General features: G+C 40.9%; 1 protein-coding gene across 1 annotated transcript in view; it reads left to right on the top strand.

The window, feature by feature from the left end:
* Positions 1-13,689, top strand: part of LOC124711578 (UDP-glycosyltransferase UGT5-like) — a 135,349-nt gene extending 121,660 nt beyond the window's left edge. Inside the window, exon 6 of the mRNA XM_047241724.1 lies at positions 12,100-13,689. Coding sequence (XP_047097680.1) covers positions 12,100-12,400 — 301 coding nt within the window. The 3' untranslated portion in view covers positions 12,401-13,689. The remainder of the gene's footprint in view (positions 1-12,099) is intronic.
* The last annotated feature ends 273 nt before the right edge of the window (positions 13,690-13,962 follow it).

Below are 13,962 nucleotides of genomic sequence, written 5' to 3'. Positions count from 1 at the left end.
GGTCATTAATAAAAAAATAATTGGAAGGAAACTAGAAAAGATACTCCAAAATCCCTCTGTCATAACTGCAATACTAAACCACTCTATATGTAAAAAAATTCAAATTTTTATATTTGGTAGTTTATTCATAAATGTTCCTCAAACTTAGTGATTTTAACATGGGCAGCATAGGGACCTCCGGCTCCCCTTAAGTCCCATCAGATTTCACACACAATTGAACAAACCAAGAATGAAGTTTCGAAGGGAATGATACTTCAAGGAGAAGTAGTTGAAACCATGAGATCCGACGAGAACGTTGTCTGTCCGAGACGGCAAAGGACTAGGGAGAGTCGTTGAATGGAATTGTTAGTCTCTCGAAAAAGAGATTATAAGGTGAAGATCAACAAAACAAAGACAATGGATTGTAGCCGAATTCAGCCGTACGATGATGAGAAAATTAGATTAGGAAATGAGACACCGAAAGTAGGATATGAAATACCTACTCGGGAGTGATAACCCTCGATGGCTGAAGTAGAGAGGACATAAAAGGCAGAGTGGCTATAGCAAGAATAACATTTCTTAAAAATAGAACAACCTGTTAACATGAAATGTAAGTTTAATTGTTAGAGTGTCTCCCCTGGAAGTTCTTGCCTGGAGCTTGAACAGGACTGAGCTGTGGACGGTCAACAGCTCAGGCAAGAAGAGAACAGAGGCCTTTGTTCTATGGTGCAATGGGAGAATGCTGAAAATTAGGTTGGTAAATAAAATAAGTAATGATGTGCTAAATCGAATTGGAGAGAAAAGAAAGTTACGGCACAAACTGACGTATAGAAAGGATCCATTAATAGGACTCGTCGTTAGTTTGTTTATGGAAGTAAGTGCGCTTGTGGGTGGTGGTGGTGGTGGTGGTGGTGGTGGTGGTGGTGGTGGTGGTGGTGGTGGTAGGGTGGGTGGCAAAAAACGTAGCGGGTGACCCAAGGCTTACTATAATAAGCAGATTCAAATGAATCCTACGTTGCAATATTTATGCTGAGATAGAGATTTTCACTGGGTAGACTTCTTCGGACTGAAACCGCAATAAACAAGGCGATTGCTCGTGAAAACCAGAATTATCCAGTTTCGATTTCCAAAGGGATATAAATTTTCATTTATCACAACGTAGGCACGAGGCAATGATTTTCATAGTAAGCTTGAATCACTTACTAATCCGAAACAAAGGATTGTAATTTCCTAGTTACTTCCTATTCTGGTAACAAAACTCTAGTTTGGAAGTAAATTTCCCGAGTCATTTACAGGCAGTGAAAGTCGGAAACATCCACTCGGTCTGTGGAACTGGAATAAAGACTGTATTCTGTGCTACTGATCAGTGCGGATGCTAGGTACACCTTCAACATAACAGCAACGTTCTCTTTGCGGTGACCTAACATTGAAACTAATAACTAGTTCAGAATATAGCATTTATTAAGAGTTGAAAATCTCGACTGGGAATGTTTCTGTCCTTCATGAACCTTATCAGTGCTCTACTGCCCGTCAGGAACAAAACGGTTTACAGTGATTTCTTGCCTTTTCATTTTGTCACATCATTTTCTTCCCTATAATGCTTAGCTTTTAAGCGTTAGTGTATTGATGTTGGACGGTTATGTTCGAAGCTGTCAGTCGCAATATTCTCCCCAGGACGTAGCAGATTATCTTTACCCATAGGAGAATGTACTTCCAAATCCAAAAGTATGGACCCTCATCAGCTGTGAAATATTTCAGAACAAAAGAAAATTGGTGCCAGACAGTGACTCGAACCGAGATTTCCAGAATGTCGCAAGCGGTCGCCTTAACCACTTTTTGTTTTTTGCGTTTTGTTCGTTGTATTTGGTCGAAGCGACTGTCATATGACATCCATTGAAGTTCGTTGTTAATCTTTTCACTCAGTTTTTTTTACTGCAGCGACACGCCAGGTCTCTGACCGAACACGCTGAGCTATCTGCCCACGCTTCCAGCAGCGACTTAAACCTTCGTTTGTCCTGGTGTCTACTCTCCCTTGTGCTCGCACTGCCCTGAGAGGACAAACGCCGGGGGAGACCTCTCAGTATCGTGTTGGACCTCCTTTTGCGTGGCGTAGTGAAGCAGCTCGACGTGTCATGGGCTCAACAAGCCGTTGGAAGTCCGTCCCCTGCAGAAGTACGAAGTCATGCTGCCTCTGTAGACATCCATAATTGCGAAAGTGATGCCGTTGCAGGAATTTGTGCATGAACTGGTCTCTCGACTATGTCCTATAAATTTTCGATGGGATTCGTGTCGGGTGTTCTGGGTGGCCAAATCATTCGTTCGAACTGTTCAGAATGTTCAAGCAAATGGTGAACAACTGTGGCGCTGTTGCATAGTGCATTGTCATCCATAATAATTACATCGTTGTTTGGGAACATGTAGTCCGTGAATGGTAGCAAATAATCTTAAAGTAGCCGAACGCAGCTGTTCGCAGACAATGTACCAGAGACCCAGTCCATCCCATGTAGACACAGCCCACACCATTATGGAGCTTGCACAGTGCCTTGTTGACGACCTTGATCCATGGCTTCGTGGGGTCTCGGCCGCACTCGAGCCCTTCTCTCAGCTGATACCAGGACTCATCCGACTACACCACCGTCTCCTGGTCGTCTAGCGTACAGTCAATGTGGTCCACGAGGCCAGGAGAGGCGCTGCAGGTGATGTGCTGTTAGCAAAGGCACTCGCGTCGGTCATCTGGTGCCACAGCCCATTAACATTAGATTAGATTAATACTAGTTCAATGGATCATGAATACGATATTTCGTAATGATGTGGAACAAGTCAAATTTTCCAATACATGACATAATTAAGTTAATTTAACAACATACTTAAGTTAATATAACAACTTTTTATTTTTTTTGTTTTTTATTTTTATTTTATTTTTATTTTTTTAAATAATTTTTTTGTTTGTTTCTTTTTCCCCTTAATTTATATCTAAAAATTCCTCTATGGGTAGGAGTTGTCATTCAGAAATTATTTTAATTTCTTTTAAATACTTGTTGGTTATCTGCCAGACCTTTGATACTATTTGGTAAGTGACCAAAGACTTTAGTGGCAGCATAATTCACCCCTTTCTGTGCCAAAGCTAGATTTAATCTTGAATAGTGAAGATCATCCTTTCTCCTAGTATTGTAGTTATGCACACTGCTATTACTTTTGAATTGGGTTTGCTTGTTAATAACAAATTTCATAACAGAGTATATATACTGAGAAGCTACTGTGAATATCCCTAGATCCTTAAATAAATGTCTGCAGGATGATCTTGGGTGAACTCCAGCTATTATTCCGATTACACACTTTTGTGCAATGAATACTTTATTCCTCAGTGATGAATTACCCCAAAATATGATACCACATGAAAGCATTGAGTGAAAATAGGCGTAGTAAGCTAATTTACTAAGATGATTATCACCAAAATTTGCAATGACCCTTATTGCATAAGTAGCTGAACTCAAACGTTTCAGCAGATCATCAATGTGTTTCTTCCAATTTAATCTCTCATCAATGGACACACCTAAAAATTTGGAATATTCTACCTTAGCTATATGCTTCTGATTAAGGTCTATATTTATTAATGGCATCATACCATTCACCGTACGGAACTGTATGTACTGTGTCTTATCAACATTCAGTGAGAGTCCGTTTACAAGGAACCACTTAGTAATTTTCTGAAAGACAGTACTGACAATTTCATCAGTTAATTCTTGTTTGTCAGGTGTGATTACTATACTTGTATCATCAGCAAAGAGAACTAACTTTGCCTCTTCATGAATATAGACTGGCAAGTCATTATTATATATTAAGAACAACAAAGGACCCAAGACTGACCCTTGTGGAACCCCATTCATGATAGTTCCCCAGTTTGAGGAATGTGCTGATCTTTGCATATTATGAGAACTGCTTATTTCAACTTTCTGCACTCATCCAGTTAGGTACGAATTGAACCATTTGTGCACTGTCCCACTCATGCCACAATATTTGAGCTTGTCTAGCAGAATTTCATGATTTACACAATCAGAGGCCTTTGAGAGATCACAAAAAATCCCAATGGGTGGTGTTTGGTTATTCAGATCATTCAAAATTTCATCAGTGAAAGCATATATGGCATTTTCTGTTGAAAAACCTTTCTGGAAACCAAACTGACATTTTGTTAGTACTTCATTTTTACAGATATGTGAAGCTACTCTTGAATACATTACTTTCTCAATAATTTTGGATAAAGCTGTTAGAAGGGAGATTGGACGGTAATTGTTGACATCAGATCTATCCCGCTTTTTATGCAAAGGTATAACAATAGCATATTTCAGTCTATCAGGGAAAATGCCCTGTTCCAGAGAGCTATTACACAGGTGGCTGAGAATCTTACTTATCTGTTGAGAACAAGCTTTTAGTATTTTGCCGGAAATGCCATCAATTCCACGTGAGTTTTTGCTTTTAAGCAAGTTTGTTATTTTCCTAATTTCAGAGGGAGAAGTGGATGAGATTTCAATTGTATCAAATTGCGTAGGTATGGCCTCTTCCATTAACAGCCTTGCATCTTCTAATGAACACCTGGATCCTACTATATCCACAACATTTAGAAAATGATTATTAAAAATATTTTCAACTTCTGACTTTTTGTTCGTAAAGTTTTCATTCGATTTGATGGTAATACTGTCTTCCTGTGCCCCTGGTTGACCTGTTTCTCTTTTAATAATATTCCAAATTGTTTTAATTTTATTATCAGAGTTGCTGATTTCAGACATGATACACATACTTCTGGATTTTTTAATAACTTTTCTTAATATAACACAGTAGTTTTTAAAATGTTTGATAGTTTCTGGGTCACTACTCTTTCTTACTGTGAGATACATTTCCCTTTTCCGGTTACAAGATATTTTTATACCCTTAGTAAGCCATAGTTTGTTACAAGGTTTCTTACGAGTATATTTAACTATTTTCTTGGGGAAGCAGTTTTCAAATGCATTTACAAAAATGTCATAAAATAAATTATATTTTAAATTGGCATCAGGTTCACGGTACACCTCATCCCAGTCTAACTGCTGTAGGCTTTCCCTGAAATTTGCAATTCTTAAATCGTTGACTGAACGTACTACTTTGGAGGACTGTTTATTATTGCTGAATGGATCTATGTCATATATTGTAACTAGCTGTGCACGATGATCAGAAAGACCATTCTCAACAGGCTGAGCATATATCTGGTTAAACTTATCTTGGTCTATAAAGAAGTTATCTGTCAGTAAGCTGCTATCCTTTACCACCCGAGTAGGAAAATCAATAATGGGTGTCAAATTGAAAGAACCGAGTAATACTTCAAGGTCATTTTTCCTATTACCCTCTTTCAGACAATCTACATTGAAGTCCCCACAAATAATAATTTGCTTCCCCCTGTCTGGCAGATAGCACAACAAGGAGTCCAAATTTTTTCAGAAATAGATGAAAATTTCCTGATGGGGACCTATATACAGTTACAATTATAAATGTGCCTTTATTTAATTTAAGCTCACAGGCACATGCTTCTATATGTTTCTCTACACAAAACTTTTTTGTTTCTATACTTTTTGCACAATGATAACTTTTGACATATATGGCAACTCCTCCTTTCTCCACATTTTCTCTCATTACATGTGCAGAGAGCTTATATCCACTTACATTTACCTTATCCATATCAGTAACAATGTGATGCTCAGACAGGCATAGTATATCTATTTCACCCTCAGCTTCTAAATCTTCTAAACAAACCAGAAGCTCATCTATTTTATTCTTTAAACTCCCAATATTTTGATGAAATATACTTATATTATTTTTAATTATACTTTTATGAGAACCCTTCCTTATTCTAACATTTGCAGTACTCTCCTGTCTGAGTTTCTCATTGTGCTTAGGCCTAGTTCCTATACCAGTGGTCACATGGTGTTCAGAGAGGCAGATTATGTCAACTGGGTTCGGTAGCTTTAATTCATCAATGCAATTACCTAGGACTGAGATACAACTTGGTGGAGATAAAATTTCTGGTGATTGGTGAAAATTTATAACTGACAGCTGTGATTGGTGATCCAATGTGCTAGAATTGTGCTGTTTAATTTCTTTCCTAAACTGAAGATTTGTTTCAATCCTGACCCCTCGTAGAACTTGACATCTTTCTGTCTTGCCTACCCTAAAAAAGGTGCTGCTCCAACACCTGTAGCCACTGGTGTTTTACCATTCATGGCAGTGCCTCCCCCCCTTAAATTTCCTGCTATTACCCCAGCCAGTTTCCCCTTCCCTTTCCTGTTGAGATGTAGGCCGTCCCTGGTATAGTCCCACCCACTGAGAGAATCAACAGGAACCACACCAATATGAGCCCCTGCACCCGACCCAAGCAGCCGTTCCAGCTCCAAATTAACTCTCCCAACAGAAGAGTTCAAATGAGGCCGGTCATTGCGTCTCAGGACAGATACAAATTCAACATTGGTGTGTCTCGATGCCGACACAATCTTTACCAGGTCACACTCTTTACTGTACCCAGGATCTCTGTCGAAGCTGTTCCCTGGCCCTCCCACAATAACACGGTGTCTTCCCTGGTAAATCCTTTACAGAGTGAACCTAAATCCTCTGTCACCTGATCCAGACTAGTACTTGGTTTGAAAAAATTTGTGACCTAGTTTTCTGGTCCTAATTCCTCCTGCAGAAGTTGGCCTACACCTCTGGCATGAGAACTGCCTAACAACAAAACTTTCTTCCTTTTCGATGACTTTCCTACATTCTTTTTCAATTTCCTATTGAAAGTTTATTGTGTCCTGTCTACACCTACCTCTGCTTGAGGCTTATCAGTTTCTAACTGAAGCAACAGGTCAAAATTATTTTTGTCATTCACCACAAAACTGTCAGACTTAGTGCTAGGCCTGTTCCTTCTGTTACCTGTTGCCACTTCCCACTGTCCTAATTGATACGGTCATCGTCCGTTCCACATCGATTTCTGCGGTTGTTTCACGCAGTGTTGTTTGTCTGCTAGCAGTAACAACTGTACGCAAACGCCGCTGCTCTCGGTCGTTAAGTGAAGACCATCGGCCACTGCGTTCTCCATGTCGTTGTTGTTGTGGTCTTCAGTCCTGAGACTGGTTTGATGCAGCTCTCCATGCTACTCTATCCTGTGCAAGCTTCTTCATCTCCCAGCACCTACTGCAACCTACATCCTTCTGAATCTGCTTACTGTATTCATCTCTTGGTCTCCCTCTACGATTTTTACCGTCCATGCTGCCCTCCAATACTAAAATGGTGATCCCTTGATGCCTCAGAACATGTCCTAGCAACCGATCCCTTCTTCTGGTCAAGTTGTGCCACAAACTTCTCTTCTCCCCAATCCTATTCAATACTTACTCATTAGTTATGTGATCTACCCATCTAATCTTCAGCATTCTTCTGTGGCACCACATTTCGAAAGCTTCTATTCTCTTCTTGTCTAAACTATTTATCGTCCATGTTTCACTTCCATACATGGCTACACTACATACAAATACTTTCAGAAATGACTTCCTGACAGTTAAATCTATACTCGATGTCAACAAATCTCTCTTCTTCAGAAACGCTTTCCTTGCCATTGCTAGTCTACATTTTATATACTCTCTATTTCGACCATCATCAGTTATTTTGCTCCCCAAATAGCAAAACTCCTTTACTACTTTAAGTGTCTCATTTCCTAATCTAATTCCCTCAGCATCACCCGACTTAATTCGACTACATTCCATTATATTCGTTTTGCTTTTGTTGATGTTCATCTTATATCCTCCTTTCCAGACACTGCCCATTCCGTTCAACTGCTCTTCCAAGTCCTTTGCTGTCTCTGACAGAATTACAATGTCAGCAGCAAACCTCAAAGTTTTTATTTCTTCTCCATGGATTTTAAAACCTACTCCGAATTCTTCTTTTGTTTCCTTTACTGCTTGCTCAATATGCAGACTGGATAACATCGGGGAGAGGCTACAACCCTGTCTTACTCCCTTCCTAACCACTGCTTGCCTTTCATGTCCCTCGTCTCATAACTGCCATCTGGTTTCTGTACAAATTGTAAATAGCCTTTCGCTCCCTGTATTTTACCCCTGCCACCTTTAGAATTTGAAAGAGAGTATTCCAGTCAACATTGTCAAAAGCTTTCTCTAAGTCTACAAATGCTAGAAACGTAGGTTTGCCTTTCCTTAATCTTTCTTCTAAGATAAGTCATAAGGTCAGTATTGCCTTACGGGTTCCAGTATTTCTATGGAATCCAAATTAATCTTCCCCGAGGTCGGCTTCTACAAGTTTCTCCATTCGTCTGTGTTATATCCTAGCCAGTAATGCCACCCGAGCCCGCTGCCAAAAGGTTGGCAGCATCAAAGTCCGGACGCCGTCCGCATAAGCAGCGCCAGCGAGACAGGAAATCGCCGCAAGTCTGCGCGCGCCACCGCTGGCTTCTGGCTTCTTAAGCGCTGGAGTCGCGAGCGCTAGGACAGTTCTGTATTCGCCGCTTAGTTGTATACTCGCCACCGAATTATGTACTTGCTAGTCAGTCGTGTGTTCATCGCAGCAGAGTTATTGTTTGTCGTCAGCCGACGCTGACCTAGCCGCTCCGACTCGAACTAGACAGATTTCTGTAGACACGGAGTTCACTACTGTGTTGCTGTATCTTCGTTAATAAAGATAAGTACCGACTTTTATTTAATCAGAGTGTTCGGGTTTTCATCTTTCTGTTCACTGTTCCAGCGGACCGGTCGGCCCGCTATTAAAAGTGTGGCGGTGACTTCGTAAGCCGTTTCCACAGCGAATTGTTTGTGGCTACGAACGCCGCCACAAAAGTCTGTAAAGAGTTTGTGTTAGTATTTTGCAGCTGTGGCTTATTAAACTGATAGTTCGGTAATTTTCACATCTGTCAACACCTCCTTTCTTTGGGATTGGAATTATTATATTCTTCTTGAAGTCTGAGGGTATTTCGCCTGTTTCATACATCTTGCTCACCAGATAGTAGAGTTTTGTCAGGACTGGCTCTCCCAAGGCCGTCAGTAGTTCCAATGGAATGTTGTCTACTCCGGGGGCCTTGTTTCGACCCAGGTCTTTCAGTGCTCTGTCAAACTCTTCACGCAGTATCGTATCTACCATTTCACCTTCATCTACATCCTCTTCCATTTCCATAATATTGTCCTCAAGTACATCGCCCTTGTATAGACCCTCTATATACTCCTTCCACCTTTCTGCTTTCCCTTCTTTGCTTAGAACTGGGTTTCCATCTGAGCTCTTGATATTCATAGAAGTGGCTCCCTTTTCTCCAAAGGTCTCTTTAATTTTCCTGTAGGCAGTATCCATTTTACCCCTAGTGAGATAAGCCTCTACATCCTTACATTTGTCCTCTAGCCATCCCTCATTAGCCATTTTGCACTTCCTGCCGATCTCATTTTTGAGATGTTTGTATTCCTTTTTGCCTGCTTCATTTAGTGTATTTTTATATTTTCTCCTTTCATCAATTAAATTCAATATTTCTTCTGTTACCCAAGGATTTCTACTAGCCCTCGTCTTTTTACCTACTTGGTCCTCTGCTGCCTATACTACTTCATCCCTCAAAGCTACCCATTCTTCTTCTACTGTATTTCTTTCTCCCATTCCTGTCAATTTTTCACTTATGCTCTCCGTAAAACTCTGTACAACCTCTGGTTCTTTCAGTTTATCCAGGTCCCATCTCCTTAAATTCCCACCTTTTTGCAGTTCCTTCAGTTTTAATCTACAGGTCATAACCAATAGATTGTGGTCAGAGTCCACATCTGCCCCTGGAAAAGTCTTACAATTTAAAACCTGGTTCCTAAATCTCTGTCTTACCACTATATAATCTATCTGATACCTTTTAGTATCTCCAGGGTTCTTCCATGGTGAGAGATAATGCATGAGATTTGGTATTCTCGACAGATTCTTGACGTTGTAGAACCACGTTCAAAGTCTGTTAATCCTTTCGTGCGGCCATAATCACATCGGAAACCTTCTCGCATGAATCACCTAAACTCTGCCAATGCACTACCCTTTTATACGAGAGGCGTTTGTAAAGTCAGTGCAAAGTCCGAGAGATGGCACCACCGGCGCGTCTCGAGGTCATGTTTAGTTAGAAGCACCTTCGGAATGAATGCACACCAAGTTTCAGCCATATTTGTCTATTTCTTTGTGTTTGGCATTCGTGTGAATGAAGGAAGTCGAGTGACCGACACAAAATGAACGAAAAAGAATTTCGTGTGGTGATTAAATATTACTTAATGAAAGGCAAAACACCTCAGGAGACTAAAGAGAAGCTAGATAAACATTACGGCGACTCTGCACCTTCCATTAGAACAGTTTATAAGTGGTTCCAAAATTTTCGGTGTGGCCATTTGGGCACAAGTGATGCTGAAGGTTCTGGACGCCCTGTCGAGGTTACGACTCCAGAAATCGTTGATAAAATCCATGATATGGTGATAGATGACAGAAGAATTGAGGTGTGTGACAATGCTATTGCTGTGGTCATTTCGAATGAATGGGTTCATAATATTTTGCATAAACATTTGGACATGAGAAAGCTATCCACAAGATGGGTTCCGCGACTGATCACACTTGAACAAAAACATAATCATGTGAAGTATTACAAGGATGGTTTGCAGCTGTTCAGGAAGAATCCGCAGGACTTTAAGCGTCATTTCGTCACTGTGGATGAAACATGGATACATTACTATACTCCTGAGACCGAAGAACAATACAAACAATGGGCTACCAAGGGAGAATCTACACCAAAAAAGGCGAAGACCATTCCTTCGGCCGGAAAGGTTATGACGACTGTCTTTTGGGATTCGCATAGCATAATCCTCATCGACTATCTGGAAAAGGGTAAAACTATTACAGGTGCATATTATTCATCGTGATTGGACCATTTGAAAACCGAGATGCAGGAAAAACGCCGGCGATTAGACCGCAAAAAAGTCACATCCACCCTATTCTCCAGACTTGGCTCCCTCGGACTGTATTTGTTCCCCAATTTGAAGAAATGGCTGGCGGGACACAGATTTTATTCAAATGAGGAGGTGATTGCAGCAACTAATAGCTATTTTGCAGACTTGGACAATTCCTTTTATTCGGAAGGGGTTAACAAATTAGAACAGCGTTGGACAAACTGTATAAGTCTAAAAGGGGACTATGTCGAAAATTAAGAGGTTTACCCCAAACGCGGAAGTAGTTTTTATTTTTGCACTGACTTTTCAAACGCCCCTCTACCTTGGGTAAGGGACACTACCGCTGTCTGTATATATGCATATGGCCATCACATGACTTTCGTAATCTGAATAAATGATGACTAACTGAAATCCTCAGCTGCCGACGGGTGTTGTTCATATACCTCGATGTGGACAGCTGAACATGTGTGCCCCGACCGGGACTCGAACCCAGGATCTCCTGCTTACATGGCAGACGTTCTATCCATCTGAGCCACCGAGGACACAGATGAATAGCGCGACTGCAGGGACTTATCCCTTGCACGCTTCCCGTGAGACTCACATTCCCAACTGTCTACAATTCTACCTATGTAATGTACCTTATAGACATTTGCCCATTCACTCATTACTCGCGCACGCTTTGGCGATTCCCGTAAGAGGGAACTGTTCTTTGAGAACAGTTACTGTCTTCATATATTTCGTAATCTGAGTGTATATTGCCATGATTCCTGCACAGAGTGAGGCCTGTTTTCTCTCGTGCAGGAATCACAGTAATATAGCCTGAGCACAATGGAGAACACACACCAGGACAAAAAGATTTGGGTCTCTCCTTGAAGCGCGCTCGGATAGCCAAAGTGGTTAAGGCGACCACTCACGACAAGTGGGTTATCTGGGTTAGAGTTCCAGTCTGACAGAAATTTTCATTTGTTCTGAAATATTGTACAGCTGATGAGGAACCATGATCGGAATTTGATAGTCAGTGCAGTGTCTCAACGCTGTATTGCAGTTTGCCGATGTGGCTATAGAAACCAGTAGAATTGCTACACTCATACACAGCTCTGAATACGAGAAACCTACCTGTTACTGCCTTAGCGCTGACTAAGCTCACACAATAATTCTTACTTTCCAGTTACCGAGAAACGGCACAGCAACGCTCTCGAGTATTGCGAGACAACCCGAGGCCGCTGAAGGAGGAAGCCGCCTACTGGGTAGAGTACGTGCTGAGGCACAGAGGGGCCCCCCACCTGCGCTCGGCGGCCCTGGACCTCACCTGGTACCAGTACCTGCTGCTCGACGTCATCGCCTTCATTGTGCTCGTTGTCGTCGGTGTGTTGGTAGCACTGCTTCTGGTACTGAGGTATCTCCTGAGGTTATTTCGGAAGCCAGTCCCGAAAAAGACGAAGGCAAAAAGTTCTAAAAAAAGGGACTAATTTCTCACATCCTTCCCGTCAAAACTTCAAGTGATCTCTGTCCTTGAAAAGTGATATTCTCTTACATCGTTGAATCTTCTCATTTCATTTCTAAGCGTCCCTTGTCTCCTCCTCCTCTCATTCGCTAATTTTCACTGCCTGCTGCTGAATAAAGTCTCTTATTCTTTCTTGGTCGACCTATTTTGCTGTTTCCAGTGACTTTCTTTTCCTCTTCTTTCGGATTCCTCGGCTATTTCTCCTTTTATTTCCATATCTTCTCCCTGTCAGATGTCGCTTCCACATTCTAAAGTTTGTCCTGATTACTGATAAGGACTGAATACACGCCTTTTTCCGAGCACTTTGTTGTCGGCGCCTTCAGCGAAATGGTGTCCCATTAAAACTTCTAGATTTACTAACCAGTTAAAGTGCGCACTAACGGTAAACATAAGAAAATTTTTTGGTCATAAATATACCAGTGAATTACCCCACTTCATAACGTATGACGGACGAGTTACGTTTTCACAGCTAGCGAAGATAGCAATTCGTAGTGCCCCCCCCCCCTTTCCCCCCATCATCGTAGTCTACACAACCCTTGCAACATAGCATTTCATTCTGTCTTTCTTCTATATTGTTTGCAGCTGTATCCCTGTGTGGTTCCCATTTTTCCTCTTTACCCGTTATTTACTCACATTATTTATCTTGCCTTGTTCACATTTTTGAGTCCATTGTCATACCTCTTTCCAAAGACCGAGCATCAAAGTTCTTATATTACCTTCTCTCCCTTGTCTCCCTCTATCAAAAGTTGCGAAAGCGTTTTTTAATTATTATTATTACACATGAATACTCAACTTGTTTAGTATATTTCCTTACGGCATTATTCAGAGAAGTAGTATGCTACAAAAACTACGGTCGCAGGTTTGAATCCTGCCTCGGGCATGGATGTGTGTGATGTCCTTAGGTTAGTTAGGTTTAAGTAGTTCTAAATTCTAGGGGACTGATGACCTAAGATGTTAAGTCCCATAGTGCTCAGAGCCATTTGAACCATTTTTTGCTACAGAAACTACCAGATGTTCCGAGCAGTCAGAATGTTTGCTAATGTCAAAGTGGAGTGAGTATTATTGTAATTTATGGTATCTTACGAAGTGCAAATGTTTGAGACTTGAGAAGTGTGAATCATTTTGTATAACACCACAGTGTGTAAACTAGTTATTACTTTTGCTCTCTTATATGCATTCTGTGCTCAATTTTGCAGTATGAGTCTGTGTGTGGAAATAAAGAGATCAAACACTTTGTGTGTAGCTGTATCATAATAGTGTGCGAGTCTCATTCTCACGCAATCCACAAAATATAAATACAGCATAGTTTATTCCAAGCATCCCTACAGAAAGGGAATAAATGGCGAACAATGTTCTTAAAAGTATCATCGACCTGTTTTTGCGAATGGTCTCGACCTCAATTTTAAAAGACACAACATATTCACTTCTGCACATCTGGGGGTACTACATCAGTCTCAAGAGTAACATGTGATAATGAAGAAGAAATAGGGTAAAACTGCAAAATTCCTAGGTGCTAATATTGATGCA

The sequence above is a fragment of the Schistocerca piceifrons genome, chromosome 8 (genome assembly GCF_021461385.2).
Source record: "Schistocerca piceifrons isolate TAMUIC-IGC-003096 chromosome 8, iqSchPice1.1, whole genome shotgun sequence".
NCBI lineage: Eukaryota > Metazoa > Arthropoda > Insecta > Orthoptera > Acrididae > Schistocerca > Schistocerca piceifrons.
Note: the sequence above shows the minus strand (reverse complement) of the source record. Positions and strands in the feature narration are given on the sequence as shown.